General features: G+C 40.9%; 1 protein-coding gene across 3 annotated transcripts in view; it reads left to right on the top strand.

Annotated features, from left to right (window-relative positions):
- Positions 1–27,295, top strand: part of LHFPL2 (LHFPL tetraspan subfamily member 2) — a 121,893-nt gene that overhangs the window by 81,485 nt on the left and 13,113 nt on the right. For all 3 annotated transcript variants that reach the window (XM_081881281.1, XM_081881280.1, XM_081881282.1), the window contains exon 3: positions 24,669–25,444. In XM_081881281.1, the coding sequence (XP_081737407.1) occupies positions 25,015–25,444 (430 nt within the window). In that variant the 5' untranslated portion in view covers positions 24,669–25,014. The remainder of the gene's footprint in view (positions 1–24,668; positions 25,445–27,295) is intronic.

The raw sequence follows: 27,295 nt of genomic DNA, 5'->3' as shown, positions 1-27,295 counted from the left end.
TGTCCTCTGATGTCCCATGAGTACCCCCTAAGTCCCCAACTTTCCATTCCCCATTTTCAGCTTGTCCTGGTGGGTACCAATTGTGGCTACACCCCTCGCCGGGATCCCCTTCCCCAGTGTCCTGCCAGTTCAATATACTCCATTATCCCCACAAACCCATTCTTTACTAAGAATTATACATGATACATGTGTGAACTGTGGAAAACAAAAGAATTTGGATTAGTCATAAGCTGTCAGAGCAGGTTCAGGTGCAGGGCAGTACTGAAGACGCAGAGATGAGCAGAAAATTTAATTCTTTACTCAGGACAACAGCATACAAGCAGAGAGGCCTCCAATCAGGACTGGCCCCTATGAAGTAATTGCCAGGACTGAAAGTCTTTATCTTCTACTTCCCACTAAGGCTCCTCCCCATCCAGATGTTTTCTGAGAAGCCTCAAACTCCGCTAGGGGAGGGGAGGAAGCTGTGCCTGTTCTGCTACATGCACAGCTCTTTTTGTCCTTGGAGACAAGGGGGAGGGGAGCTTAGCACAGCAGGAGCAGCTTGCTCCTGGGATGTTTGTATAGCATCTGTCCTGTCCTTCTTTCCATCAGCTTAGTCTGAGCTGCTTTCCACCCTTGGCTCCTCTTGCTCACCAAAGCCTGTTGCATCTTCAGCATCCAACCATTCCTCCTGTCCCACCACATTTCCCCTGACTCTGAGCCTTCCTGCTCTGAGGCTTCCCTAGGAGGTTCCCCAGGTGGTGCTTCCCACCACTCCTCTTCTCTGACACAAACTTAAAGAAGCATATTGGTCTATCACCACCTTCTCTAGAATAGGCTTTAAAGAGTCCCAGTTCCTCTGTACGTTTGTTGTTGTTGCTGCTGCTGCTGCTGCTGCTTCTTTGTCCATTTTGGCAAACTGAAGAAATTGACATTGCCATTCTTTCTTCTTCCTAAGATGAATTCTTTTGCTTAACTTGTGCCTTCTCTTGCTTAATTTGTGCCCCCTCAACAGGAGGATCAGCACTGGGGCCTGCTGTTCCCCCACTGGAGGATCATCTCCCTTCCTCTTTTCTCTATTTCACTCATTCTCTGCTCCGATTCCGAACCACTGTCTCCTGGTGCTGCTTCATTTGCCCATCCACTGCCGAGTCAGTTCAGTCCTGAAACTCAGCTGTTAGAGACGTTCATCTGGAAGCTACCTGTTTTGTCAAAGGCAAAAGGATTCTTTGAAGCAAATGCTGGACCAGTGGAGGAGAAAGGCTGGATTTATTGAGCAAAATCATTTCAATGATACGATACAATATCTTTATTGTCATTGTCCCATACAGAACAGTGAAATTGAAAAATCTACATAAGACATTCAAAACCCCCTAAAAACTCTTTCATACACACACAAGGGTACAGAACCCCTCCAAAGGATCAAGCAATTCCTCCTTTGCACAAGGATGGACAGGCAAACAATAACCAAACCTTAACGCAGAATACTAACCACACAAGCAACAACCCCTCCCTCTTTGCCCGGGTATGATACCAGACAGATGCCAGGATCCCTCCTTCCCCTTGTATGGAGTCCAGGGGTAGCAGCAGAGTAGATCACAGTCTGGCCAGTTATGCAGCACCTGCAGCAGTGTGGGCCTGCATCGAAGCTCCCCCCATGTCCTGGCCCAAGCCCTATGGTTTTTATCTGTTCCAGAGGTGAGGCTAAATGTCCTGACGACCTGCACCGGTTGTGATTGGTACTACCTTCACCTGGTCTGGGATTCCCATGATCCAGGACCGCAAAGCAATCAACCCACAGTAGGCCATCAACAAATAGGAGTGCTCCTGCAGGCACTTAATCCAGCATTGAATGAAGGGTGAATTGTGCAAGACTGCCTACACCCCCTTGATTACAATTATTCCACATTTCCATTACACCAGCCTCCAACAACTTAATCCTAACCATGCCCTCAGGTGCAGCAGAAAACAAGTCTTTGCCCTGACAGATTTTGTGGTTAGATTTTGTTTGGATCAGAAATGTAGATTGGAAATGTTTAATTGGCGGGGGGGTGGGAACTACATTGGTAAAATGGTGCTGAGAAAAGGTTCACTATTGTAAAATTACAGTATAATTTTGCAGCACTATAGCACTCTTTCCTCTACATATCAGTTCACTATTCTTTTTTAAAAAAACCACACACACTAGGAAATCAGTTCAGTGCCAGTTAAAAGACAGATTTTTAAAATGGGATGATTAAATGGTGTCCACTTTTATGTGTCCTGAACTATGATAGGTTCTCTGCCCATCACCTCCCACATAAAAACAACCCCTCTTCTTTCCTTTTCTTAAGGTGAAACTATAAGGCTAAGTAAGGTATATGCATCTGTGGAGTTTTCATGACTTTCCAGCCCTCTAAAAGGTTGGAATTTGTGCAATAATAAGAAAGATAGAAAAACCATTGTGAAAACAAGGGAGGACTGCAAAAGCTTATGTTGTCTGGACCCCCATAACATATGAGTATGAGGAAGGTGTAGTGATTTCACACTAAATGCCTAGTGTGAAAACTGACGTGTTTGTGAAACACGGGTCCCTGTGCAATAAAACACAAGCATCTGTAAAATAAATCATATTTCAGAATAAACCCATTTACAACATGAAATGAGTTCATGGTAGATTTTTCAATATTACGATCTAGTGTTTTTGCATTATTAGGGTGACTATGTCTTAGGTCTACAGAGAGAAACAAGTAAGGCAGAGCTTTTTTAACTAATTGTTTCCAGACCTTCTGTGACTTGCAGAAGACTTTGGTTCTTCCGCTGTATTATTAACTTATGAGTTAAGGGCAATATAATATCTATAAATCTCATTTAGCGTTTGACTTTTTCCTAGTTTATGTATGCCCCAGTTCTCAAAGCACAAATGAAAATGGGCTACTTTCTAAAAAGTCAGAAAGAGTTTCCTTTGTGTTTCTTTGTAAGTAGGGTAGATCAAATCAGATTTTAAAAAATTAAATAACATTTTTAACTATTTCAAAAATAAAGAATTTGATAGAATAAAAACGTGATGAATGAAAGCTCATACTTATAAACACTGGAGGAGTGCAATCCTCCACCTGTCTACTCTGAAGTAAATCTCATTGCATTCAGTGGAACTTATTTCCAGGTAAATAGATATGGGATTGCAGCCTTAAAGATAAATCCTCCACTGAGGACATAGTGCAGTATCACATACATTGGGTTAAAAACTGCTATTTCACATGAATAACCAGTTCCTTTCAGGTCACATTATAAATATGCCATTATAGATTATGATTATGTGCTGGATGCTGGGAGCTAGGAATCTGGCTCTTAGATTCAGGCTTTGGAGATATCTTTGAAATATGAACTCATTCCTTCTGGACACTTTTGTACTCCTGTTATAATGCCCACCCTGTCAACTCATCCTAACTTCTATTTTGAAATACAGACCTCCACCCCCCCCCCCCCGCCCTTAAAAGGTTTAGGGCTGAAGTGCCAGTATCTTCCTTCTTTAGGAATCCCTAGCTCATTTCTTCAATGACACTTGATATATTTAGCACACTCTCCTTCCGTATGTTGCTCTGCATTGGAATTTTAAAAAGAGAAACAATACATTATGTTAATTGCTTTGCAAACACATCATTGTGTTCTGCTCTTGGAATGCTGCTTCCTGGAGTCTCAGATCTCTGGTCAATCTTTACTGTATTGTACACAGCTCCATTCCATCTCGGACAAGTGTCCTTGTGAGGTAGCTAAGAGTCTTATAAATTACATTTATCTAGTTAAGAGTGGGTTCCATGCTTGATTTTGCTTCTTCTCTGAACCACAGCTGTAGTTAGCAATAACCCACAATGAACTTTGGGCTTACACATAACCTCTCCTCACTCATCTACCTTTGTGGGCAAAAGAAAATGAAATGAAAGCTTCCACTTAGAACAGACCACAGTCTTGTGCTACATATGAACTCGCAAATGCGGATTTTTTTCTTTCAATTTTTATTATTTCCATTAAATGTTGCAAACAACAAATATAGCCACACAAGATTATTTCATTTCCAAGCTTGTACATACCAAAGCACAATACAGAAGCAAGAAAATCATGTACCAACGAGATATTATGAGCACTCTGCTCCTGTGCGTTTTGAGATTCATCTTATCGCAAGGATTCTGTACCTCATACATTACCCCACTTACAATGACCCCATGTGGCCTCTTCACATAAGCACCTGAGAGACTTGGGGATATAGGATATGTTGTCCCTTATTTTGGGGAAAACTGTGGTTTTCGTTGGAGTAAGAGCAGAAGCCTTCATTCTCCTGCTGTTGTGTGCAGAGGAGGAGAGAGGAAGCACACAAACCTAAGGTTTTCTGTGGTTTGTTCCTGATCACCTGAGCCATGTTTTATGTGATTAACTGAAGTGGTCCCTTTGCGCTTTACCTTTTCTTCTCTTTGATGAAAGCTTACAATACTCCCCCCCCCCTTCATAGTATCTGTATTATTCCTCTCATCCTTTATTTACTTTAGTTCTGTCATAACCGCTGTAGACCTTCACCTCTTGTATTCCTGCTTCATAAAAAGGCAACTTATCTCCTAGTGCTTTGTTAATTAACCCTCTGGGTGGTCCTCTGAATAGGATGTGTCCTTGGCATTGCAGCAAATCTTTGTTTCCATTAATCTGAGTCAAATGACTACACTACAACATGGAAAGATCGGGCCTCTTTTGAGTAGGATGCAATACTGTTGGTGACACCTCCTTCTTAAATCACATGGAAAAGTTATTATGACCTACCTTTCAAATTAAAGTTACCAAGATAACTATGAATTTTGTTCAGTGTATTTTACTAGGCTATATTTCCTCTCTCATAGTTTTGTTATATTAGTGGAGAAGTTGTAAGTTCCTTTCAATTCTGTTTCCTTGTACTTCTGCATGATTTCATTTTGTCACGCTATGATAACAACTTGGAAGTTTAAAATCATATTAGCTCCACTGGTTCTGAACACTTCATTGCAGGGAGTTGATAGAGCGGTGTGTGTATGTCTGGGGTAGATGTGAATTGGTTGAGGCACCTTTTAGTATCCTGCATAAAATATTATCTGAGGACAATGTTGTTGCACCTGCCCTGTGTATGTTAGGATTCCTCTGTGGGTAAAGTTCTATTGAAGTAACACTGCCCTCATGTGGTGGAGGGTAATGGGAATGCTGACTTCTTTCTTTCCTCTGTCAAGATTTTACTCCTTTTACTCTCTTTCCATTCTCCATAGACCTCCTGTAAATACTGTTTTTTACTTGAATACTTAACTCAGCTCTTCATCTTCCTGTGTACTGCACTGTAACACTGGCTAACATTCTGTTTCAGATTTCTGTTTGGCAGTCTCTCTTAATTGCTCATTACTACCTACTATTGTTTTCCCCCCATTCCTTGTAATTTGTTCCACCTTGTACCAAGTGCTTGCTGCAAATATACACTGCTCCTCTACCACCCACATAGCTGTGTGTCTTATTTATTCTTTGTTTCTTCTCTTTAACAAACTCAAGGTTTAATTGCTTTCTGTTTATTGCTTCTATCCTGACATCCTATGAGTGTCTTTCAGAACACACTGGTTTAAAATTAAGAAGACCGGGTTTGTATTGCAAATTTAAATATCAATCTGTGCATTTACTGTTCAGGAGCCTCTCTTCACCCTTCCTTCCTTCCTTCCTTCCTTCCTTCCTTCCTTCCTTCCATCCATCCGTCCCTCCATCCCTTGAAGATGACCACCCAAATATTTACTAAAACATCATTTTTCTATCAAGAGAATCTAAGTTATGAGATGATGAATCAAAAGTATAAATAGTACAAACCTAGTGTCTAAAGTCTTTTTTTAAAATTGGGGCTGAATAAATTGCTCAGAGAGGGATGGATCTTTGTATTTCTTCTAGACTGTCAGAAGCGTGAGACCGCATTCTCGCATCACAGCAGTACTAATGAGTTTGGGTCCTGACCTGCAGTTTCTCTGTGCCTTAATAACATCCACAAGGCTTTCATTAGAAATACAGATGCAATTACTACTTCCTTGCATTGCATATATTTTCTTTTTGGAGATAGAATAACAGAATTGGAGATGTGGATTCATTTGAAGTAGCTAGGTTTCTACCTCTCTTCCTATCTTGGGCTGCAGCTCCCTCCTTACATCATTTATTCTGCTATCACCAGTTTGGATTCTTGCTTTCCTTTTGGGTAAAGACAAAAGCAAAGTAGGTGTTGTTATGTAGTGAAGTTTCACCCTGGGCCAGCAGGGGGATACTGTATATAGTTTTCACTCAGGTCTGTAGATAGTTTTCACTCAGGTCCGCGTCAGTTATTTTAGGCGGGAACTCTGGGCTGTTGTTGCTACAATGTTGACAGCCGGCTGCCTATAAAAGCAGGCTGGCTGAGCTGTTTGCAGTCAGTTCTATTCCAGCTTACGAAATAAAGAGCTACTTGGAGAAATCGCTGTGTCGTCTGCTATGTCAACCCACAACTTAACAGCAGTTCTGCCTTCTCTCTGTCGCCCAATAGCATTTCTCCATCTTCTTCACACTACTACAGTACTTGCTTGTTCTTCCTCTTGCTTCAAACATAGCCAAATAAACCTTTTAGAATTATTTTAGACATTATTTTAAAATATTATCCTGTATCATTTGGTGGGATTAGATCTTGTCCACAAACAGTATGTATCTTGTGTATGCATGCCTGAAGGAGCATCTCCACCCCCATCGTTCTGCCCGGACACTGAGGTCCAGCGCCGAGGGCCTTCTGGCGGTTCCCTCATTGCGAGAAGCAAAGCTACAGGGAACCAGGCAGAGGGCCTTCTCGGTAGTGGCGCCCGCCCTGTGGAACGCCCTCCCATCAGATGTCAAAGCGATAAACAACTACCTGACATTCAGAAGACATCTTAAGGCAGCCCTGTTCAGGGAAGTTTTTAATGTATGATATTTTAGTGTTTTTTGGTTTCTATGGAAGCCACCCAGAGTGGCTGGGGAAACCCAGCCAGATGGGTGGGGTACAAATAATAAATTATTATTATTATTATTATTATTATTATTATTAGATATATATTTAAGCATAGGCACTACTTAAAACATTACAACAACCAGCCAGAATCTGTGACACCTACATCTGATCTCCAGGGAAACAGCCACTATCGTAATATGCTGATAAAGCCCAAACCCTGGTTTCTCTGTCTCTTACTCTGTTTCTGACTTAAAACTGCAGTCTCTCTTCAAGGATATCTGAATTACCTCTGAAAGGAAGGAGAAAGGCTTGACTGCTTACCTGATGGGGTTCCTTTTCCAGTTCAGAAGATTCTAAAAATATTCAGTATTAAGAGCAATTGCCTAGGCATTTTGTTTCCATGGAAACATATCACCTGTCGTGGAAGAAGGCATGTGCCAACTTTGCCAGGATCACCAAGGTAATTTCCACTAGGCTTCTCCTGTCTAAATGTCCATTCATAAAACAGGAAAAGAGAATGTAACACAAAAGCATGCAGGGGATAGAGAATATATTCATGGAAGGAAAGCCTGGGAAAGGTGAACTTTCAGCTGCTTGCTTGTCAGGAAGCAAGGTGTTCCACAGGAACATACGGACAGAGTACAGAAAAGGTGAGGGAAGAGGGAGATTAAGGGCAGAAGAGATTGTAAGCTCTTGAAAGCAGGGGCCAGAGGTTTAAGATGAATGTGATACAGAAAGGGAACCCAGTGAAAAATAGAAAGAAAAGGGAAAATATCAAACTGAGAACCAGAGGAACTAAGAATCACAACAGATTTTGAGAACTGAAGAATGTTGAAGACTGATCAGGAGAGAAAAAACTAGAATCATAGAATCATAGAGTTGGAAGAGACCACAAGGGCCATCGAGTCCAACACCCTGCCAAGCAGGAAACACCATCAGAGCACTCCTGACATATGGTTGTCAAGCCTCTGCTTAAAGACCTCCAAAGAAGGAGACTCCACCACACTCCTTGGCAGCAAATTCCACTGTCGAACAGCTCTTACTGTCAGGAAGTTCTTCCTAATGTTTAGGTGGAATCTTCTTTCTTGTAGTTTGGAACCATGGCTCCGTGTCCGCTTCCCTGGAGCAGCAGAAAACAACCTTTCTCCCTCCTCTATGTGACATCCTTTTATATATTTGAACATGGCTATCATATCACCCCTTAACCTCCTCTTCTCCAGGCTAAACATGCCCAGCTCCCTTAGCCGTTCCTCATAAGGCATCATTTCCAGGCCTTTGACCATTTTGGTTGCCCTCCTCTGGACACGTTCCAGTTTGTCAGTGTCCTTCTTGAACTGTGGTGCCCAGAACTGGACACAGTACTCCAGGTGAGGTCTGACCAGAGCAGAATACAGTGGCACTATTACTTCCCTTGATCTAGATGCTATACTCCTATTGATGCAGCCCAGAATTGCATTGGCTTTTTTAGCTGCCGTGTCACACTGTTGGCTCATGTCAAGTTTGTGGTCAACCAAGACTCCTAGATCCTTTTCGCATGTACTGCTCTCAAGCCATCATTGTAGAAGGTCATCATTGTAAAAACTATAACTAATATTAATTAAATGAATAATAGTTGCAAGGAAGGAAAGATAAATACAGTGGTACCTTGGGTTACATACATTTCAGGTTACATACGCTTCAGGTTACAGACTCCGCTAACCCAGAAATAGTACCTATGGTTAAGAACTTTGCTTCAGGATGAGAACAGAAATCGTGCAGCAGCGGTGCAGCAGCAGCGGGAGGCCCCATTAGCTAAAGTGGTGCTTCAGCTTAAGAACAGTTTCAGGTTGAGGACAGACCTCTGGAATGAATTAAGTTCTTAACCCGAGGTACCACTGTAGGAGGAAAGGGCTGAGAGAAACAGATTTTGGGGGGGATTCAAGGAGAAAGAAAAGAGGAACGATGAGACAAACTGAAAAAGGAGGAACTCGTGAAATAACTTTCCCAAGAAAATCTAGAGAGTTCAAAGAGGCAAAAAGGATAACGTAGTCATCAGTATTGAAAACTGAAACAGTTGAAAAAGGAGAACTGACTGATGGCCACAAGTTCTAACTGAAAGAACACCATAAGTAACTGTTGGAAAAGATGCGGGGGGAGGGGGGGCGGCGGCAAGGGAAGATTGGAAATAGGTCTGGCATATTTTTACTTTTTAGAATTGGAAGGACAATACATCAGTTTTGAAAGGAACAAGAGTCACCCATTTTGAAGGAGTCACCCATTTTGAGAAATGTAGGCAGAACAGAGTCATATCAAGGGGATTATTTAAAAACAAAAACAAAAACCTGAAACATTATCAAAATAACCTCAGTCAGGGTTGCATGAATGAGAGAGGAAGGGAGAGAGAATGCAGGGTTTGAAAACAAAGTGAAGCAGATGAAGTAACTGACAGAGGAGAGACACAAATTGAACTGATTTATTAGTAAAATATTGAGAAAAGAAATGAAGAGAGAATGGGAAAATACTAAAATACTTACACCCTCATCTTTCTGACCCTGAAGCAGCTAATGGTCATCATCATGCCAGTTAAGTAAACATCACTTGTCCTAATGCTGAACTCAGTTCCAGCATGATAGCTTTGTAGCCAAAAGAGAATTACTGAGCAACAAGAAGGCAGTACCTGCGTGCTTAGTTAAATCCTGAGGTTTGAACTTTTTTAAAAAAGATAACCTTAGGGAACAATTCCCCTTCCATAAAACCCTTTAAAAAATTTTATTTTTAAGCAAACATGAAAACCAGAGTGGTATTAACCCAGCAGATGAAGAACAAACAAATTCAAAAATGGTAAACACATTAGAGTTACTTCTTAGAGTGTCCTGTACAAATGTACACCTACACAGATACGTTTTGCCTGTCCTGTTGCCAGAGGGAAAAATAAAAGTAGTTCAGCTGAATCTCCTGGACTAAGAATTCTACCACCTGACTGTCACCATCAAAAAGGCCCTACCCCATGTGCCATGGAGTAAGGCCTCTCTTGACCATCAAAGTGTATCTGTAGTGTCATGGCATCTGTAGTGACAGGCTTCCTCAACCTTGGCCCTCCAGATGTTTTGAGACTACAATTCCCATCATCCCTGACCACTGGTCCTGCTAGCAGGGGATCATGGGAGTTGTAGGCCAAAAACATCTGGAGGGCCGAGGTTGAGGAAGCCTGGGTTAAGACAATCCTTAAGGATCAAAAACAATGGGACTGAGATATTTTAATTGTTAGGCACTAAGTAATATGAATGCATCGGAAGAGTTGCATGTAGAACTTTGAGTAAATAAATAAAATTAAAATAAGTAAAAGCAGCACTTTAAATTGGGCCTGGAAATAATTTGATCTGAGAAACAGGCTCCTGTTAGCATTGATTTTTGCATTAACTGGAGTTCTGGATATTTTTCAAAGGTGGCCCAGTGTAGAGCACGTTATAGCAATCTAAACAGAATATTACCAAGCCATGCATAAGGACACATTGGGTGCACCAGAGTATCTTGGAGTGATGCTGGGTCCAAGAATACTCCCAAGCAAAAGTTGGGAAGAGATGACAGGAAAAAGCATAAGAAATTACATGGGGAGAAAAGTAAACTTACTTAGCCAAAAATAAACAAGTGAAAACGAAGGGAACACAAACTTGCAGTGAGCAAAACCTGTAGGAGAGCAAATCTTGAGCCAAAGTCACTTGGAGGCTCATGTGCAGGAACTGTGATAGTGGAGATTGTGACAGAGCCAAAGCTGAGGGGAGAAGGAAATGCAAGAGCAAAGAGACAAGGGCGCAAAATAATCAAATGAGAAAGAAACAGCTGGGGGAAAGCTGCAAAAGTGGCTGATGTAGAAACAAACAATAGGCAGCAGAGGAATGAGCCAGGGTTCTTTTAGTGAAAATAGCTCCTCATAGGCAGCATAAACAATGCATACCATATTACATTTACACAATGCATACTATGGCATTCACACATTTGTACATGCTACACCTAAACTGAAGCATGTGAATGGAGTTAGAAAACCTGAAGAGTTGGTGCCTATAAACTTAAAAATAAATAAAAGCACTTGGTAAAGCATGAGCTATAAATCAGTAAGTCATGTGATTTATTCTGTATGCTGCTTTCTCATACATTGTTCCCGACTGAGATGCTGCCTGTCACAAGTGGCTGTTAAGCAAGTTTCATTTCCTGCAGTTCATATCTCATGATCTGTCTGCAAAATACCGACACAACATCTTTCTTGTAACTGACCTAAAATGCGACATTTGTGAATGGTTTAAATTCAACAAAGAATGATTGTATTCACACAAGTCCTAGTCAGGATGCTGGGTCTTTTACTCAGGGCGCTTCGGAACGTATACATTTCCTATACAGAAATGTGATTGTGGGAAATGGGAGTCTGAGAACAACATGTAGCTTGTAATGTGTGGTGATAAGGGAATCTAATTGCCCAGCTGTGTCAAGTCCAGCTCCAACTGGTTTGGGTTGCTAAAAGTTCAGTAGCCAGTTTAGCACTTCTGAACCAACCAGTTTGTTTATGGTTCATGTGGAAAAATTAAAATGCCACCTGCATTATTTATTTCATTTTTATCCTGCCTTTCTTCCACATAGCTCAAGGTGGCATCCATGGTTCTCCCCTGCCCCTTCCATTTTATTCTTACAACAATCCTGTGATGTAGATTAGGTTGAGAGATAGTGAATGACCAAAGGTTACCTTTATGGCTGAGTGGAACTTAGAATACGGATCTCACCAAGCATAGTACAATCATAAGTGAGGAGTGATGTTAATATTCTTCTACATGCTGCTTCTCCAATTTGAGCCAGCAGATAAAGGAGTTGGAAAATCCCAAGGAATATAAAATTCCTGCCAGTATTAATGATTTAATTCTGATTGGGTATGTATATTAAAACCCTGTTCAATCATGCATGTTCAACACTTGTTGCCTGCAGAGTGGCGCGTGTGACTCAAATTCCCAACACAAATCTAGTTCTGCAGAAAGAACTTATGTATCCCCTTCAAAGCAAGGAATTATCAATGCTGCAAGTCACTTTTACATGTGCATCTATTTTATTAGAAAGTTGTGACCAATTGTGCACAGATTCAAGCAGCAAAAGAGAGGCATGTGAAGCATCATATGAGATGAAATAGATAAAGGTAAAGGTAAAGGACCTCTGACAGTTAATTCCAGTCGCGAATGACTCTGGGGTTGCGGTGCTCATCTCGCTGTACTGGCCGAGGGAGCCAGCATTTGTCTGCAGACAGTTTTTCCGGGTCATGTGGCCAGCATGACAAAGCCGCTTCTGGCAAGACCAGAGCAGCGCACGGAAATGCCATTTACCTTCCTGCCGGAGCGGTATCAATTTATCTACTTGCACTTTGACGTGCTTTCGAACTGCTAGGTTGGCAGGAGCAGGGACTGAACAATGGGAGCTCACCCCGTCGCGGGGATTCAAACCGCAGACCTAATCGGCAAGCCCTAGGCTCAGTGGTTTAGACCACAGCGCCACCCGACCGGATGAAATGCATACTGTTGTGCTCAAACTAGTTTGTTAAGAAAATCCCCAAACTCTGTTCTATGAGTGACTCTGGGTCAGCTCCCTGAGGTAGTTTATTGTTGTACATTGTTTTTAAATTTATTATTGTTGTTGTTGTTTAGTCATTTAGTCGTGTCCGACTCTTCGTGACCCCATGGACCAGAGCACGCCAGGCACTTCTGTCTTCCACTGCCTCCCACAGTTTGGTCAAACTCATGCTGGTAGCTTCGAAGACACTATCCAACCATCTTGTCCTCTGTCATCCCCTTCTCCTTGTGCCCTCCATCTTTCCCAGCATCAAGGTCTTTCCCAGGGAGTCTTCTCTTCTCATGAGGTGGCCAAAGTATTGGAGCCTCAGCTTCAGGATCTGTCCTTCCAGTGAGCACTCAGGGCTGATTTCCTTAAGAATGGAGAGGTTTAATCTTCTTGCAGTCCATGGGACACTCAAGAGTCTCCTCCAGCAGCATAATTCAAAAGCTCAATTCTTATTGTTGTACATTGTTTTAATTGTTTGTTTTCCTTCTGTGACTGTACCCCCAAGTGTGTTTTATAAGCTGGTCTCCGACCGTAATAAATTATCTGTCTATCTATCTATCTATCTATCTATCTATCTATCTATCTATCTATCTATCCATCCTGTTGTGTATTTATCCCACACAGATGTAGTTTGTAGGAAAGCAGAAATATTTACCCATGTGTACTAATGAAGCACTATAACAGAGCCACAGTGGGAAATTGTTCTTCCTCAACTAACAACACAATTCTAGTCATGTCTTCTCAGAAGTAAGTCCCATTGGGTTCAGTGGAACTTATGGTCTAGTAGATGGATATAGTACTGAAGTTTTTTGGTTTTGGTAATTCCTGGGTTTTGTGCTCAGACCGGCCAAGCAATACAGATTTTAGAATAAATGCAAAGTTGATTTATGGTGAAAGTCTACTATCAAACCCTTTTCAAGAGAAAAACAAGTCTGTAAATTAAATTTTCTCCTTTTTTCAAGTATTAAGTTTAGTTCTTCACATTACTACTTTAATATGAGGGTTTCATTTGGGGGGGGGAATCCCTCATAAAAATTCATCAGTGTTTAAGTGCAAATTTCCCCAATGTACACATTTTTGCAAGCAATTTTTGCTGATATAAAACATTTTATGTAATATTTTCACTAATATATACATTTTCATACATACTTTGTCCCAGTATACAATTTTTGAACACATTATTTGTTTGGAAAGCTGCATCACAAAATTCAGATAACATTGAATATTAAAGGATAGCTGTGTTTTGGTTTTCTTATTGTTTCAGAAAGTGCAATTTAGGTATTAAAATTCTAACTGAACCAAATTTCTTCTCCATCACTACCCTTGTGTTGTGATTTTTTTGTAGTACCTGAAAGCATGTGCTTTTTAACAAAATGCGGGTCAGCTATACAAATCAAATCAAATCCGTTTATTGTGAGGACCATGCCTGTGCACAAAAATCAACACTACAGTAGTTAAAAATATTAAAATTCATTACATACTATGCCAACAAAACCTTCTTCCCACAAGATAGAAAAGGAGGGAAAACAAGCAGCGAGTTAAACAGACGGTGAAGGGGTCTTTACATTGTCGTCTATAAATCTTTCCCTGGCTTTCATGGCCTTCATCACAAAGACCGCTACCACATGGGTAATGCGTGGGTTTGCATCAACTAACAAAAATTTTACTCTATCTTCAGGACTGGTTATAGAGTTGGGTATAATTTGCAGCAATGCGTCTCTAAAGCCCGAGTAAATGGGGCAATAGAGGAAGTAATGTGTAAGATCCTCTTTAATTTTCATAAGGCAAGGACATAAACGATGTTCTACTGGGGTTTTTGTATATCTACCGGTCAGGTAGGCAGTTGGCAATGTTTGAAACCGTGCCATAGTGAAAGGGGTCAGCTATACAATTGATCCTGGGATGTTAACTCTTACAAATGCCTGACTGACTAGCTGGAGTTAAGTAAGAAGTCACTTTCAGACATCTCAAAACTGGATCACAGTAGTTCTCGGCACCAGATGTATTTACTTTAAGCTTTGAGAATGATTGTAACGCAGGTCAGTTAGAGGAAAGCATTGTCTTATTTTGTTAGACTGTGAAAAAGTCATATGATAGTTGATGTACCATATCTCAATTCAGCATCAGCTGGTACAAAATCTGCTTGGGTGGATAAAGCCAAAGTCTACATGTGATTCAATCTTGGGTGTATTTCTAGCTTATTTCTTCAATCTGTGCAGCTGAGGAGGAAAATTTAAGTCATATATCAGGAAGAACTTCACACCCATAAATAGATGGAGGAAAATATTAAGGGAAGTTTTCAAACACTTGTAGTTTTAAAAATAGGCTAAACACTTGTTAGGGGTGGCTTGACATAATTGGCAGGCACTGTTACTTAAAAGTAAAGAAAGTAAACGACAAGAGCCTTTTATGTTTCTGGGTTCTTCTAGTTCACTCTTTGCTTTTTAAATTTTGTATGAGTTAGGGAATGTTTGGATGTTTTGAATGGCTGAAAGAGTCAAGAGGCAGTGAATATCTTTGCTTTGGATCAATCCCAGTTTGGCAATTTGTAGCACATATTGAAGTACTTTATTTACTTATTTGTAATTTTTATAGGTCACCTTTCAACCAAATGTTCTCAAAGCATATTCCACTTAATATTTTAAAGGTAAAAATGAGTAGCTTGGATCAGACCTGGAAATAAAGTAGCAAATAATGAAACTGTTTCTAAGTAGGCATTATATTTTTGTTGGTTTGTACTAAAATTTCTACCTGCCTTTCTGTATCAACTATAATCTAAGTATCTTTATAATTGAGCCCTTTAATATGTTCATACCAACCTATACCCAGCAACAGTAAGATGCCCACGTTATGCTGAAATTTCCAGTGTCTTCAAGGACAGCCCCACATAGTGGATATTACAGTAATCTAATCTAGAAATATCCAGTGCATAAATGGTGGTAGCCAGTGCCTGTCTTGCAGCAACTGGTGCACCAACTGAACACAGAAATAGATCTACAGTCTTCCATTCAGCATGGGCCTCCTGACACATAGATGCATTTTGGCTTCCTATCTCTATCTAAAATCTGCCCTGTGTATAAAGTGATAATAATAATACAGCCCACTATTTATCTGCCTGTCGATTTTCCTCAGCATCTACCATCTAAAGACATAGCCTGTGAGGTCAGTAGAATAGGGTTCTTTAGGGGAACTCTCGGAGTATGTTGAACTGTTCGTTATTCAGGAACATTTTGTGTTAATGCACATAAAAAGCATTAATGATCCACACAGCAGTTGGTCATCTTTCCCTCCCTTTTTTTTAAAGTTCAGTTTTAGAAGTCCAGATTTAGAGCAGGAGAAGAGCATTCCAAGGTTGTCCTAATTACAGGAGAATGAGCATTTGGCTCTGGGTGGGAGGATGATGTTATTGTATGCATACAAGAAAGGGGGTTTCATCTGGGACTCCAGGACTTTGAATGATTTCATCTAGAATGATTTCATCTGGTACAAAAGAGTGAAAACTCCTCATTTCCCTCCCAACTGATACATTCTTGAGCAGTTACGTTACGCCAGTATTTGTGGCCAATGTTGCTCTGGGTAACAGCTCTCCGTACCCCCCAGGAACTTGCACCTTTCTTTTGAGATACCAAGAAATACCATGCTGTCTACATTCCTTTTCCCATATAGAAGATTTAATATGTTTTGCAAGTACAGCAAATCTTCAGTAAGTTTTCAAAACACAATGCTATGGCCACGGGCCTAAGGAATTTGAAATGCAATAACAAAGAGTAATTGGAACAAACCCATAGTCCGGGAAATTGGAGCTTCGATGATGTTGAAAAACATTACGAGTATGACCTCTTTACCACTGAAGGACAAAATGTCAGGTTTTGCTGACATGAGATTGTACAGCTATGAATCACAACCATAGCGTATTAGGAACATAGGAAGTTGCCATATACTGAGTCAGACTATTGGTCCACCTGGCTCATTATTGTCTACATTGACTGGTTATGACTCTTGAGGATTTCAGGCAGCGCTACCTGAAGATGCCTAGGACTGAACTGGGGACCTTCCACATGCAAAGCAGATGCTCTAACCTGGAGCTGCAGACCATCACCTAGTTCAGTGTTCCCCAAGCTTGGGTCTCCAGCTGTTTTGGGGCTACAACTCTCATCATCCCTAGCTAGCAGGACCAGTGGCTGGGGATGATGGGAACTGTAGTCAAAAAACAGTCGGAGACCCAAACACTGGTCTAGTTGATGTATATGTACATTTCATGTTGCTTCTCACTTCACTTTTCATGTTACACATAGAGCAGGGTGGCATATTTCCTTTCTAGCATTAGAAATCTCTATCTATCTATCTATCTATCTATCTATCATCTATCATCTATCATCTATCATCTATCATCTATCTATCTATCTATCTATCATCTATCATCTATCTATCTATCATCTATCTATCCTAGTTTTATGCATGTAATTGTTGCCTTATGCTTCACAACCATTTGGAAATCCAAGGAAGCAGAGGTGTAGTAATGCTTGGTCAGGTATCTGCTCGTCCACCCAGTTTAATAATAATAATACCCCGCCCATCTGGCTGCGTTCCTCCAGCTACTCTGAACGACTTACAGCATATATCAAAACATAATAAAACATCAGACATTAAAAACTTCCTGATGCTGGGCTGCATTCACATGTCTTCTAAAAGTTGTGTAGTTCTTTATCTCCTTGACATCTGAAGGAAGGGCATTCCACAGGGAGGGCGCCACTACTGAGAAGGCCCTCTGCCTGGTTCCTTGTAACTTCACTTCTCACAGTAAGAGAAGCACCAGAAGACCCTTCGGAGGAGGACCTCAGAGTCTGGGTTGAGCGATGGGGGTGGAGACGCTCCTTCAGGTGAACCATGTGGCATACTAAGGGATAGGTGACCCATGGATCCATCCCCAGGGATTTCCTGTCTCTTGCTCCTGCATAGGCACTGGTTCTAGGGATAATACATCAGCTATTTTCTCCCATGTAACCTGAAGCACAGGCTAAGGCTCACTTGTGTTCTCTCCGCAGTTCAACATCAGCAGAGGTTCTGGCAGATGTCTGCATTTTATGCGCTTCAGATGCTCACTGCTGTATGCAAACGAAGGCATGAAGCAGCTGAGGTACATAAGGGGAGGATTCTTAAAGAAACCCTGTAGCTACTTGGTAGTGGTGGTGAGGTAAAGGACTGAAGGTCCCTGTACCTGGAGAAGTGATTAACCATGTAACCCTATACATGTCTAAAGAGCAGTTTGAGTCCAATGGGAGTTTACTCCTGGGTACGTGGGTATAGGATTGCAGCCTGACATGCACAGTAAGGCAAAATCTTTGCCAAAATCTTTTTACTGCCCCCACACAGTAGGAAGGTGTTAAGGAGCCCTTTGCCTGGGCCTCATCCTGTGTAGGATTGAATAGGGTCAGCATTACTGACTGTTCTGGTCTACAGGTTGTAGTCAATGCTAGTGCTATTCAGAGTAGACCCATTGAAACAAATGGGCCTAAGTAATGCCTATCAGTTTCATGGGTCTACTCTTAAATAGGACTTGTTCAGTTAAAATTAGGGGCCCATTTATAAGTGTAATTATCAGCAAAAGGTATAATTTACCTGCTTCTTATCCTCTCCTGCATTTAGTGGAATACTGAGATCTGCAGTGGAGACCAGAGAGAGAATGCTGGTAAATAAAACAAGAGGAGATCTATTCTGAAAAGACTGAGATGTCAGAATTTTGATTAATACTCATATCTGCTTTTTTAAAGCATGTATGGAAAATACATTTGAAGCATGTTCAATGAGACAGGAAATAGCAGCAGTTACAGCCAAATGCACTAGTATCCATTATCTAGTTTGCTCTTCCTCTGCATAGAATAAGCTATAGGAACATCTCAGTAGGAGGCGTAATGGAAATGAGAGCTTAGCCAAGTTGTCCTAAGCTGGGTGGAAGCCTCCTATTTTTTTCATGAGCGCAACCAACATGAGTTCGTATGTGTGTCTTTAAATGGCAATAATTTAAAACCATCAGCATCTAAATAGCCACTACCTCTGTTATTCATCGCTCAAAGCATTCTCAGAATGTGGTAGATCCACTAATGAATAACAGCTCATGGAACCAGTGCCAAGGCTCTAGCAGCCCTTCCTCATTTTAGACATCAAGATGTTAACCTTGTGTTTGGTAAACAAAAGATATACAAACCCCTCTGCATGATTTCATTGCAGACTGAATTGAGCATGAGACGAAAAGGACTTGCTGTGCCTGCAGCTGCTGCTTTCTTTCCTCTCTCTCTCTTTTTTAAAAAAGGTCCCATTTCAGCTGCCTGTGTGGCCCTCACTTCAGCTGTTTATTTTAGTTGAGCCAAAAGGCACTTTTCTAAAGATGATTTATTAGTTAATAAAACAGGGGAGACTGCAAAGTTTAGGGGACTTGTGATACACATTCAGGCTTGTGCTTTCTTTCAATAGAAAATAGAATTGTAGAATTTGTGCTTCTAGAAGGGGATGAAAGCCTTCTAGTTATCCCTCTTCCCCTTGCAATAGAGGCCAGATTCTTCATATCCCAAATAACCTTAAGAAGATTAGCCTACTACATCCTTATAATTACCAATATGCTCTAAATGGAGAGCAGGAAGGATGACTGCATCTTCTGCCAAGCAGGGAACTTGAGTAAAACAAACACGGATGGCTTAAGCAGACAATCTGTACTAACACTGTAGGCCCTACAGTAAAAGAGTGTCGTGGTGGGACCTCCAGGATTAGCAACCAGTCTAATCTGAAGGTAATTCCTATTCCAACTATGTCAATCCAAAACTCGGAATCCAGCCTTTATATCAGTGTTTGGTTTTTGTTTGTTTGTTTTTGCAGTTATATATCATGCTTTGTGATGCAAAACACAGGGCAAGAAAGCTCCTCCAGAAGCTCAGAAGCTCTAATGTTCAGAAGTATGTGTACTTTGTACTAAACTGAATAAAAATTCTGTGTGAGTAAATTAAGGGGAAAGTGCATATGTTTGCTTATATTTTGTTCCTTTAAATACAGTGGTACCTCGGGTTAAGTACTTAAGTCGTTCTGGAGGTCCGTACTTAACCTGAAACTGTTCTTAACCTGAAGCACCACTTTAGCTAATGGGGGCCCCTGCTGCCGGAGCCTGATTTCTGTTCTTATCCTAAAGCAAAGTTCTTAACCTGAAGCACTATTTCTGGGTTAGCGGAGTGTGTAACCCTGAAGCGTATGTAACCTGAAGCATATGTAACCCGAGGTACGACTGTACATACATACAGACAGTACATACATACATACATACATACATACATACTGCTTCTCATTGGGTGCGGGAAACACTAAATGCATGTCCCTAACCTCTGGGAAACTGATTGGTTCCCCTTTGCCAGTGTTTGAAATTTCACCAGTTGTCACCCACAGACTTTGAAGTCTGCACTGCAGTCATAAGGGCTAGAAAATCTTGAGGTTACTGTGGCAAAAGAAATGCCTTTTTGTGTGCCTTCATGGTGAACACTTAAGAGTGTTAATTCGCATAGGAGTAGTCACAGTTTTGTGTGATTTCCACTATTGTGTCCTGAGGAGAGAGGAAAAAACAAATTACTAGGATGAGGGCATTTATCACAGTGATAGGCCACACGATGCAGGTCCTTCAGCATCTCCAAGTGGACTGGGTTGGAGGAGACCCTAGCACCATCTCTGATCCCATGTTTTGGACTACAGTTTCCACCATCCTTGATCACTGGCCATGTTGGCTTGGACTGATGGCAGTTCTGGTCGAACAGCATGAGGAGGGCACCACGTTGGCTATCATTGAGAATGGCTGCCTATCACAGTGAAAAGAATTGCTAGTATCAGGCAGTTCCATGAAATCTTTTATTATTCTTAGCAAAACATTTGGTCTGCGGAAATGTAAGTGTGAACTGTTGTCAACTATAAAACCTTTAAAAGGAAACCGTGCAAAGAATAATAGAGAATAATTCAGTTTATGTTGGATAAACTATTCAACACATTGTTAATCCTAGGTTTTCATGATTTCATGCAGTTGTTGCCATTTCTGAATTAGCTGTTACTGAATGTCTCCCATAGACTCTAGATTGTTGATGAAATTGATAACTGGGGAAAGTTGTCTCACAACTCCAATTTAAATGCCTTTTATCATTTTCAGATAGAAAAACAACTTTCTTTGTGGAATGACGGCCCCTAGTATTCATGAAATGTAATAAATCTAGACAACACTGGGATTTTATTCAGGACAGGATTTTGCCTCCATGGATTATGACACTCATAAAAAGGACATTTTGGAAAATAAGAAGCTCTGCCATGGATTATAAACTGGTTGAAACAGCCAAGCTAATTAGCTAGCTTTCACCACAACATAAGGCTAACAGATGATATATTGAAAGTTCCATTGAACTGATTGGGACTTGTTTCTAAATAAGCATGCATGCAGTTGCACTGATAATAAGGATGACAATAATAATTTCCCTATTGATATTGATCATCACTGTGCTAATGTTGACTGTATTGATACAAATGCTACTGTTAGTAATGCTGTGTAAGAGGAAACGAGGAATCAATTTGCAGGGAATATAGCATCATGTCATGCCTTAGCTGGATACAATCCAGTGTTCTTTTGAAAAGTCTCATCTGTGTTTGTAATGCAATAGATGGTATTTGATATAGATTAGGATATAAATCCAGGGGACCACATGGCTGCCTGGATGGTTGTTTCTGTCAACCCTCAGACCAGCCTTCCCTTCCTTGGTTCCCTGTATATATTTTGTAACACAGCTCACAATTAGCCCCACTTAGCATGGTCAAGGCTCAGGGATGATGGGAGTTTAGGACTGAAATATTTAGAGGGCACAAGATTGGGGAAGGCTGTCTTCCCCTAGAGTGAGGTAGAGGTTTTAACGCTTTATTCCCTGTTATGGTCCTAATTTGGATCAGAGACCCATTAGCTCCAGAGTTTTGAAATCTCCTCACCACCACCCATGGTCTCAATCCAGATTCCCCCTGCACTGAAGATTTGTGCTTTAATAAGAACAAAAACCCTGCACTTAAGGGTACAGATAAGGAACTAATATTACCATCTACTTTGAATGAGTGTATGACCCACTAGGAAATATTTCCTTGTGCTTTGCCTCTGCATGACTCCACCAGCTACAGCCTGTCTGTTGAACCCACTTGCCTGCAGCCAGGCTAGGAATGGTAGATAAGAATGGTGTCTATTCTCATTTTAATGCAAATCTACCTACCGGTAATTCACATTTCCAGTGCATAAAATGAAACTCAGCTGTCTATGAAATTTGCAATTCAAATTTTGGGGTGCAAGTTTTCAACTAAAAATGCATATTAAAATGTGCATACTAGTGAACATAATGCATAAAAATGCATTACGTTGGGGGAAATGGTGTGCAGAAGGTTACAAAAGTTAGCATATTAGGAGACCTTTTGTTTCTTTTCTTTCTTAAAAAAAATTGCATACTTCATACAGAAATAGGGCAAACCAAATTTAACAGGAAAAATGAGATAATGAGAGAAATCAGAGCTGCCAAGATTACACCATCCCTTAGCCAGATCTGTGTGCTGTCACAGCAAGAATGACCTGAGTAGAAATGATGGTTTTAGCGTATGCTGCTAGACGCATAACTGGAAAATGCAGGGGGATCAATTTTCTCCTTGGCACCACCTGAGGATCTCATCTCACATGATTGTGGCATAGGGGTAGGGAATATTGCATGTGCATTCTGCTCCTGGGGCTCAGTGCGGTGCTGGCAGTTCCGTGCATCCAGCCTCTGCGTGGTTTTGGCTTGTGCACCCTGTTTTTTGCACACTAGATGGGAGCTGAACCATATCTGGAAGCTTTGAACTTTGTTATCCTTGTGCTGCTCATAATAGATGATTCATGCTTTTATTACTTTTCCTTTCGGCATTCCGATGACATCCACACCTTGCAAAGTCAGTTTGAACCTTGCTTTTTCCTGTGAACAATTTCTCTGCAGAAACTCTTCAGGTTATTCTTCTTATACCAAACCAAGTTCAGTAGCTGTGTAAGTGTTTCTCTTCCAAACTAACAACTTGTTCCAATCCATGTTGAAAATATTAATTGCTTTGCTTCCTGAGCAAGAGTTAAACTCTTCACCTCCTTTTTATAGCATGGGCAGTGTCAAAAGAAACTATTATTACAGTTCCTTCCTTCCGGTGTATTATTGAAATGGGGCATGCTGAGAGAATTTGTTGTTTTGGCAGCTGATACGTTATCTCCCAGCTTTTGCTATTTACAGAGGGTGTGTTTGCACCACATGCCCATCAGTCTGCCTGACGATAACACTGCTTGTCCTTTAATTTCTGCCAGAAGTCAAGTTGTGAACTGAATTAGCTCTTTGCTTACTCTCTTTGAGTGTACCAGAGGTTGGGACATTTAATTCCCTTTTAGAATTAAGAAAAAACACCAATCATCTCCCTAATGAAGCTTCACTTTCCGTCATCTGTTATAAAATTAACTGGTGCCTATATTAAACCAACCTTTTTTGGTTCCTCTCTACATAGGCTAAGAACATCCATCCACCAAGTCATATAAGATCAGCCTTCCCCAACATTGCACTCTCCAGATTTTATTGGTCTACAGCTTCCATCAGCCCCAGCCACCATCGCCAATGTTCAGAAATAATAAGAGTTGTAGTTTGACAACATACAGAGGGCCACAGATTAGGGAAAACTGATGTAGAGCATGCCGCCTTTTTAGTATTTGGTGGTGGATGGTACACACAATTTTACTAGATCCTTGTGGCAAACCTCTGAATGATTTGTTGTGATGAAATCCCCTTGCATGGTTTCTGCTTAAAGAGCAACTACAGCTTACTTATTTAAATTACACTTCTCCCCTCTCTTGCTCAAGGAGTTCAGAGTGGTCTCAGGTGGTCTCCAATTCAGGTAATTTACAGGGCCTAAACATACTTTGTAACTTCAGTGGCAGAAATGCATCTTCTGCCCTCTGGTTTGCTCAAGTGCACCAGGCTTTATTCTGTAGTGCAGACAAAATTAACTATTCCCTCTACGTCCATTGTTATGTTATGTGCTACTCTACCACACGAAGCTGTCCAGATGATAAGATAAAACTTTCAAGGTCCTTCTATAACAATGGTTCCCAAACGTTTCCCCCCATGGACCGCTTGGAAATTATTGATGATCCACTTAATGATTTTCCTGCCTCTTGTAGCAATTGCAATGCATTGGATGCTGTATGAGTTTTGATTGCTTCTTTTATTTCTTATATTTTTATTGCGTTGCAATTTGTATTCTCAGACATGCCATGAAGTACCTGAATGATGGTTATGGACCACTGTTGGTTCATGGACCACAGTTTGGGAACCCGTGTCCTATAGGTTGTCCCACCTTCAAAGGTCAGATCAATGGTGGCGAAAGGGGACTCTTCAGCTCTAGCCACCCAGTCTGTGGAATGCTTTCCCCAGGGAGGCTTCCCTGGCACAAACTCTCATCCTTCCAGTGCCAGAGGAAGATCTTTTCATTCACCCCAGCTTCTGCACTATTAGATCAAGTTTATTTTCTCTGCTGCTCTCTGTTGATTTTTATTTTTTTACAGTTTCTATTTTTGTCTTTAAATACTGATCGTAAGCCATCCTAGAATTTGTCAAGCCTAAATAAAATACTCTGTTAAAGCCACAGAAAAACCTTCTGATTGAACTATGCCTTTGTGCTCATAGACGAGGCAATTCAGTGTTTCAGTCTTCATTCAATCTTCCTTAACCTGGACAGCTACCGCTGGCATGTAATTTCCAAGGAGGAGTTTGAATGGATGGGTGTGCTTGGGAGTTTCTGTGAAACTTGTAAAGCTTTTGACAAACAACTGGTAAATCGGATGGTGTGGAACTGATACTGTAAGTACAGGCGCTGCCTCAGGAGATTAATAACCCTGCTGAGGTTAAAAACTGGGAAAGCCTCCAGCAGACTGCATTTGACAAGCCCATGTTAAAACTATTAGATGTTGATTTAGATCTTTGCTTAAAAACTTGGATTGTTCACAAAAACCGTGGGGGTATAGTTAAAACATTTTTTTCTCCCTTCAGGGCTAACATTCTCTCCCCCCACACCCTTCTTCTTTTCTCTCTTTTAGGTATGTGATGTCAAACCAGTAGGCTGTTCTCTGGAGCCTCCCACACACTATTGTAACGTCATGTGCCAGTATGAATATTATTAACACAGACACACATACTTCAGTGCTCTGCAACGGAAGAGGAGGAAAGAGAAACTAAACCTTCAGAATCAATGAATGGACTGCCTGCAAAATGTTGCTTATCTAACTTCTGCTGAGAATACCTCCCATTTCTGCTACTGGAGAAGAGCTGAGCGGAAACAGGATCATACCCACCCCCATTAATTTCCATTCATATATACTTATCCCTTTTTATCTTGGATTTCAGGCTCTGAACTGCTTTGGCTGCAAGCACTTGGACAGCAATATGTGTCATGTCATTGTCACTTGCCGCTCAATGCTGTGGACGCTCCTGAGTATTGTTGTGGCATTTGCAGAGCTCATAGCCTTCATGAGTGCTGATTGGCTGATTGGCAAGGCAAAACCTGGGAATTCTGAGGGCATGGACAATGGGATGGGAGGATCGCTGGAGCCGTTTCGTCCAACCTTAGGGATCTACGGACGTTGCATCAGACTCTCACACATGAAATCATCAATGCCCGACACGCTTTGTGGCCCTTATGCTGAAAACTTCAATGAGATTGCCAGTGGATTCTGGCAGGCGACAGCTATTTTCCTTGCCGCTGGGATCATGATACTCTGTGCTGTCGCATTTGTATCTGTTTTCACCATGTGTGTACAGAGCATTATGAAGAAAAGTATTTTTAATGTCTGTGGGCTGCTACAAGGGATTGCAGGTAAGTGTATGAAAAGGCAAAAAGTGAAACATATTGGATATGTTTGTGGTATGTGGATAAGGATGCATTCTCAACAAGATTTTCTTTCTGCTAAATGTAAAGAGCTGTTCAAGTAGTTTAGTCTCCAGAAGACTGCATTTAACAAGCCCATGTTATAATTCAGGAATATGGTCAGGGTAAAACTTAAGACACTAGCTAAAGTTTCCTTTATAGCTAGCAGGTGTTCTGGATATTTCTCAGAAGAATGACTATGTTGCAGTTTACTTTAAAGTACCAATATCTTTTCTGCACTGTGAGAAGCTGTTTAGATACCCTCAGACCCTCCTCCTTAACGTGACACATAGTTTGAATCAGCAAATATGATTTGTAATAATAATAATAATAATAATAATAATAATAATAATAATAATATGTTTTATACTTCACCTATTTGACTGGGTTGCCCCAGCCACTCTGGGCAGCTTCCAACAAGAATACAGAGGGAAATAAAATAAAAAAATCACATCAAGCATTAAAAGCTTCCTGAAACAGGGCTGCCTTCAGATGTCTACAAAAAGTTATATAGTTGTTTAACTCTTTGACATTTGATGGTAGGTTGTTCAACAGGGTGAGTGTGACTGCCGAAAATGCCTTCTGCCTGGTTGTACATTGAGGGAACCACCAGAAGGCCCTTAGAGGTGGCCCTCAGTGTCTGGGCTGAATGATGGGGTGGAGACGCTCCTTCAGTTATACAGGGCTGAAGCTGAAGTTATACTACTCATAGTTCTAGAAACCACCATTTCATCTTTGATTCCAGTCCTTAGCTGTGTGACTAGCACAAAATGGCAAACTGATTTGTCTCAAACCAGGAAGCAAGGAAAGGAATCATAAGGTGTGAGGGGAGGGAGGGTACGGGGAAGGTTGTTATTTTCCATTTATTGCATTTATAAACCCTACCTTTTCTCTGAAGAGCTCTTAAATACATTATGTATGAACCAGCAGTTCATATCTTTCCTCACCACCATCCTTTTTCTCATAAGAGAATCCTAAACAAACCAGATAAGAAAATGGTGGGTCAGCCACAAATCATTATAATCAGAGAATGAACCACTTCTGTATCTGAACCCTTTTGGTTGTACTTTCGTTCTGAAACAAACAAACAAACAAACAAACAAACAAACAAACAAACAAACAAACAAACAAACATAACTACAACTAATGTGAATATCATCCGTAGATGGAAAGCAACCAATCTTTAAAAATTTACAGATAGGTAGCCGTGTTGGTCTGCCATAGTCAAAACAAAACAAATTCCTTCCAGTAGCAACTTAAAGACCAACTAAGTCAGTTCTTGGTATGAGCTTTCGTGTGCATGCACACTTGGTATCTGAAGAAGTGTGCATGCACACGAAAGCTCATACCAAGAACTGACTTAGTTGGTCTTTAAGGTGCTACTGGAAGGAATTTGTTTTGTTTTAAAAATTTAGTTCCTTGTAAATTATGTTATGGCTACAGAATTAGTAATCTCGAGATGACTCTTTACTGAGTTCACTGATGCTTTGTCATGGCAGTGCTATTGCACCTGGAATGTTGCCAGTGTTCTGCTGATGACGTTTGACAGTCATGATGCACAAGTTTCTTAATTCTTGCTCTTGCAAAGTGCTTAAGCAAATGGTTCAAGTAGTCTGCCAGCTTGGCTGTAAACAGATAGGACTATTAAAATATTCCCTCACAGCTGGATTGAAGCCTAGCCTAAATACATCCATGAAGTTTTATTTTTCAGAGTTGTTTCTGTAAAGTGCAAATATTTTGCAGAAGTAGACCTGGTTTTTATTGGTTTTTTTATGTGTACTTGGGACACAGATGGTACTC

Source organism: Podarcis erhardii (assembly GCF_964252035.2).
Source record: "Podarcis erhardii genome assembly, chromosome: 11".
Classification (NCBI taxonomy): domain Eukaryota; kingdom Metazoa; phylum Chordata; class Lepidosauria; order Squamata; family Lacertidae; genus Podarcis; species Podarcis erhardii.
Note: the sequence above shows the minus strand (reverse complement) of the source record. Positions and strands in the feature narration are given on the sequence as shown.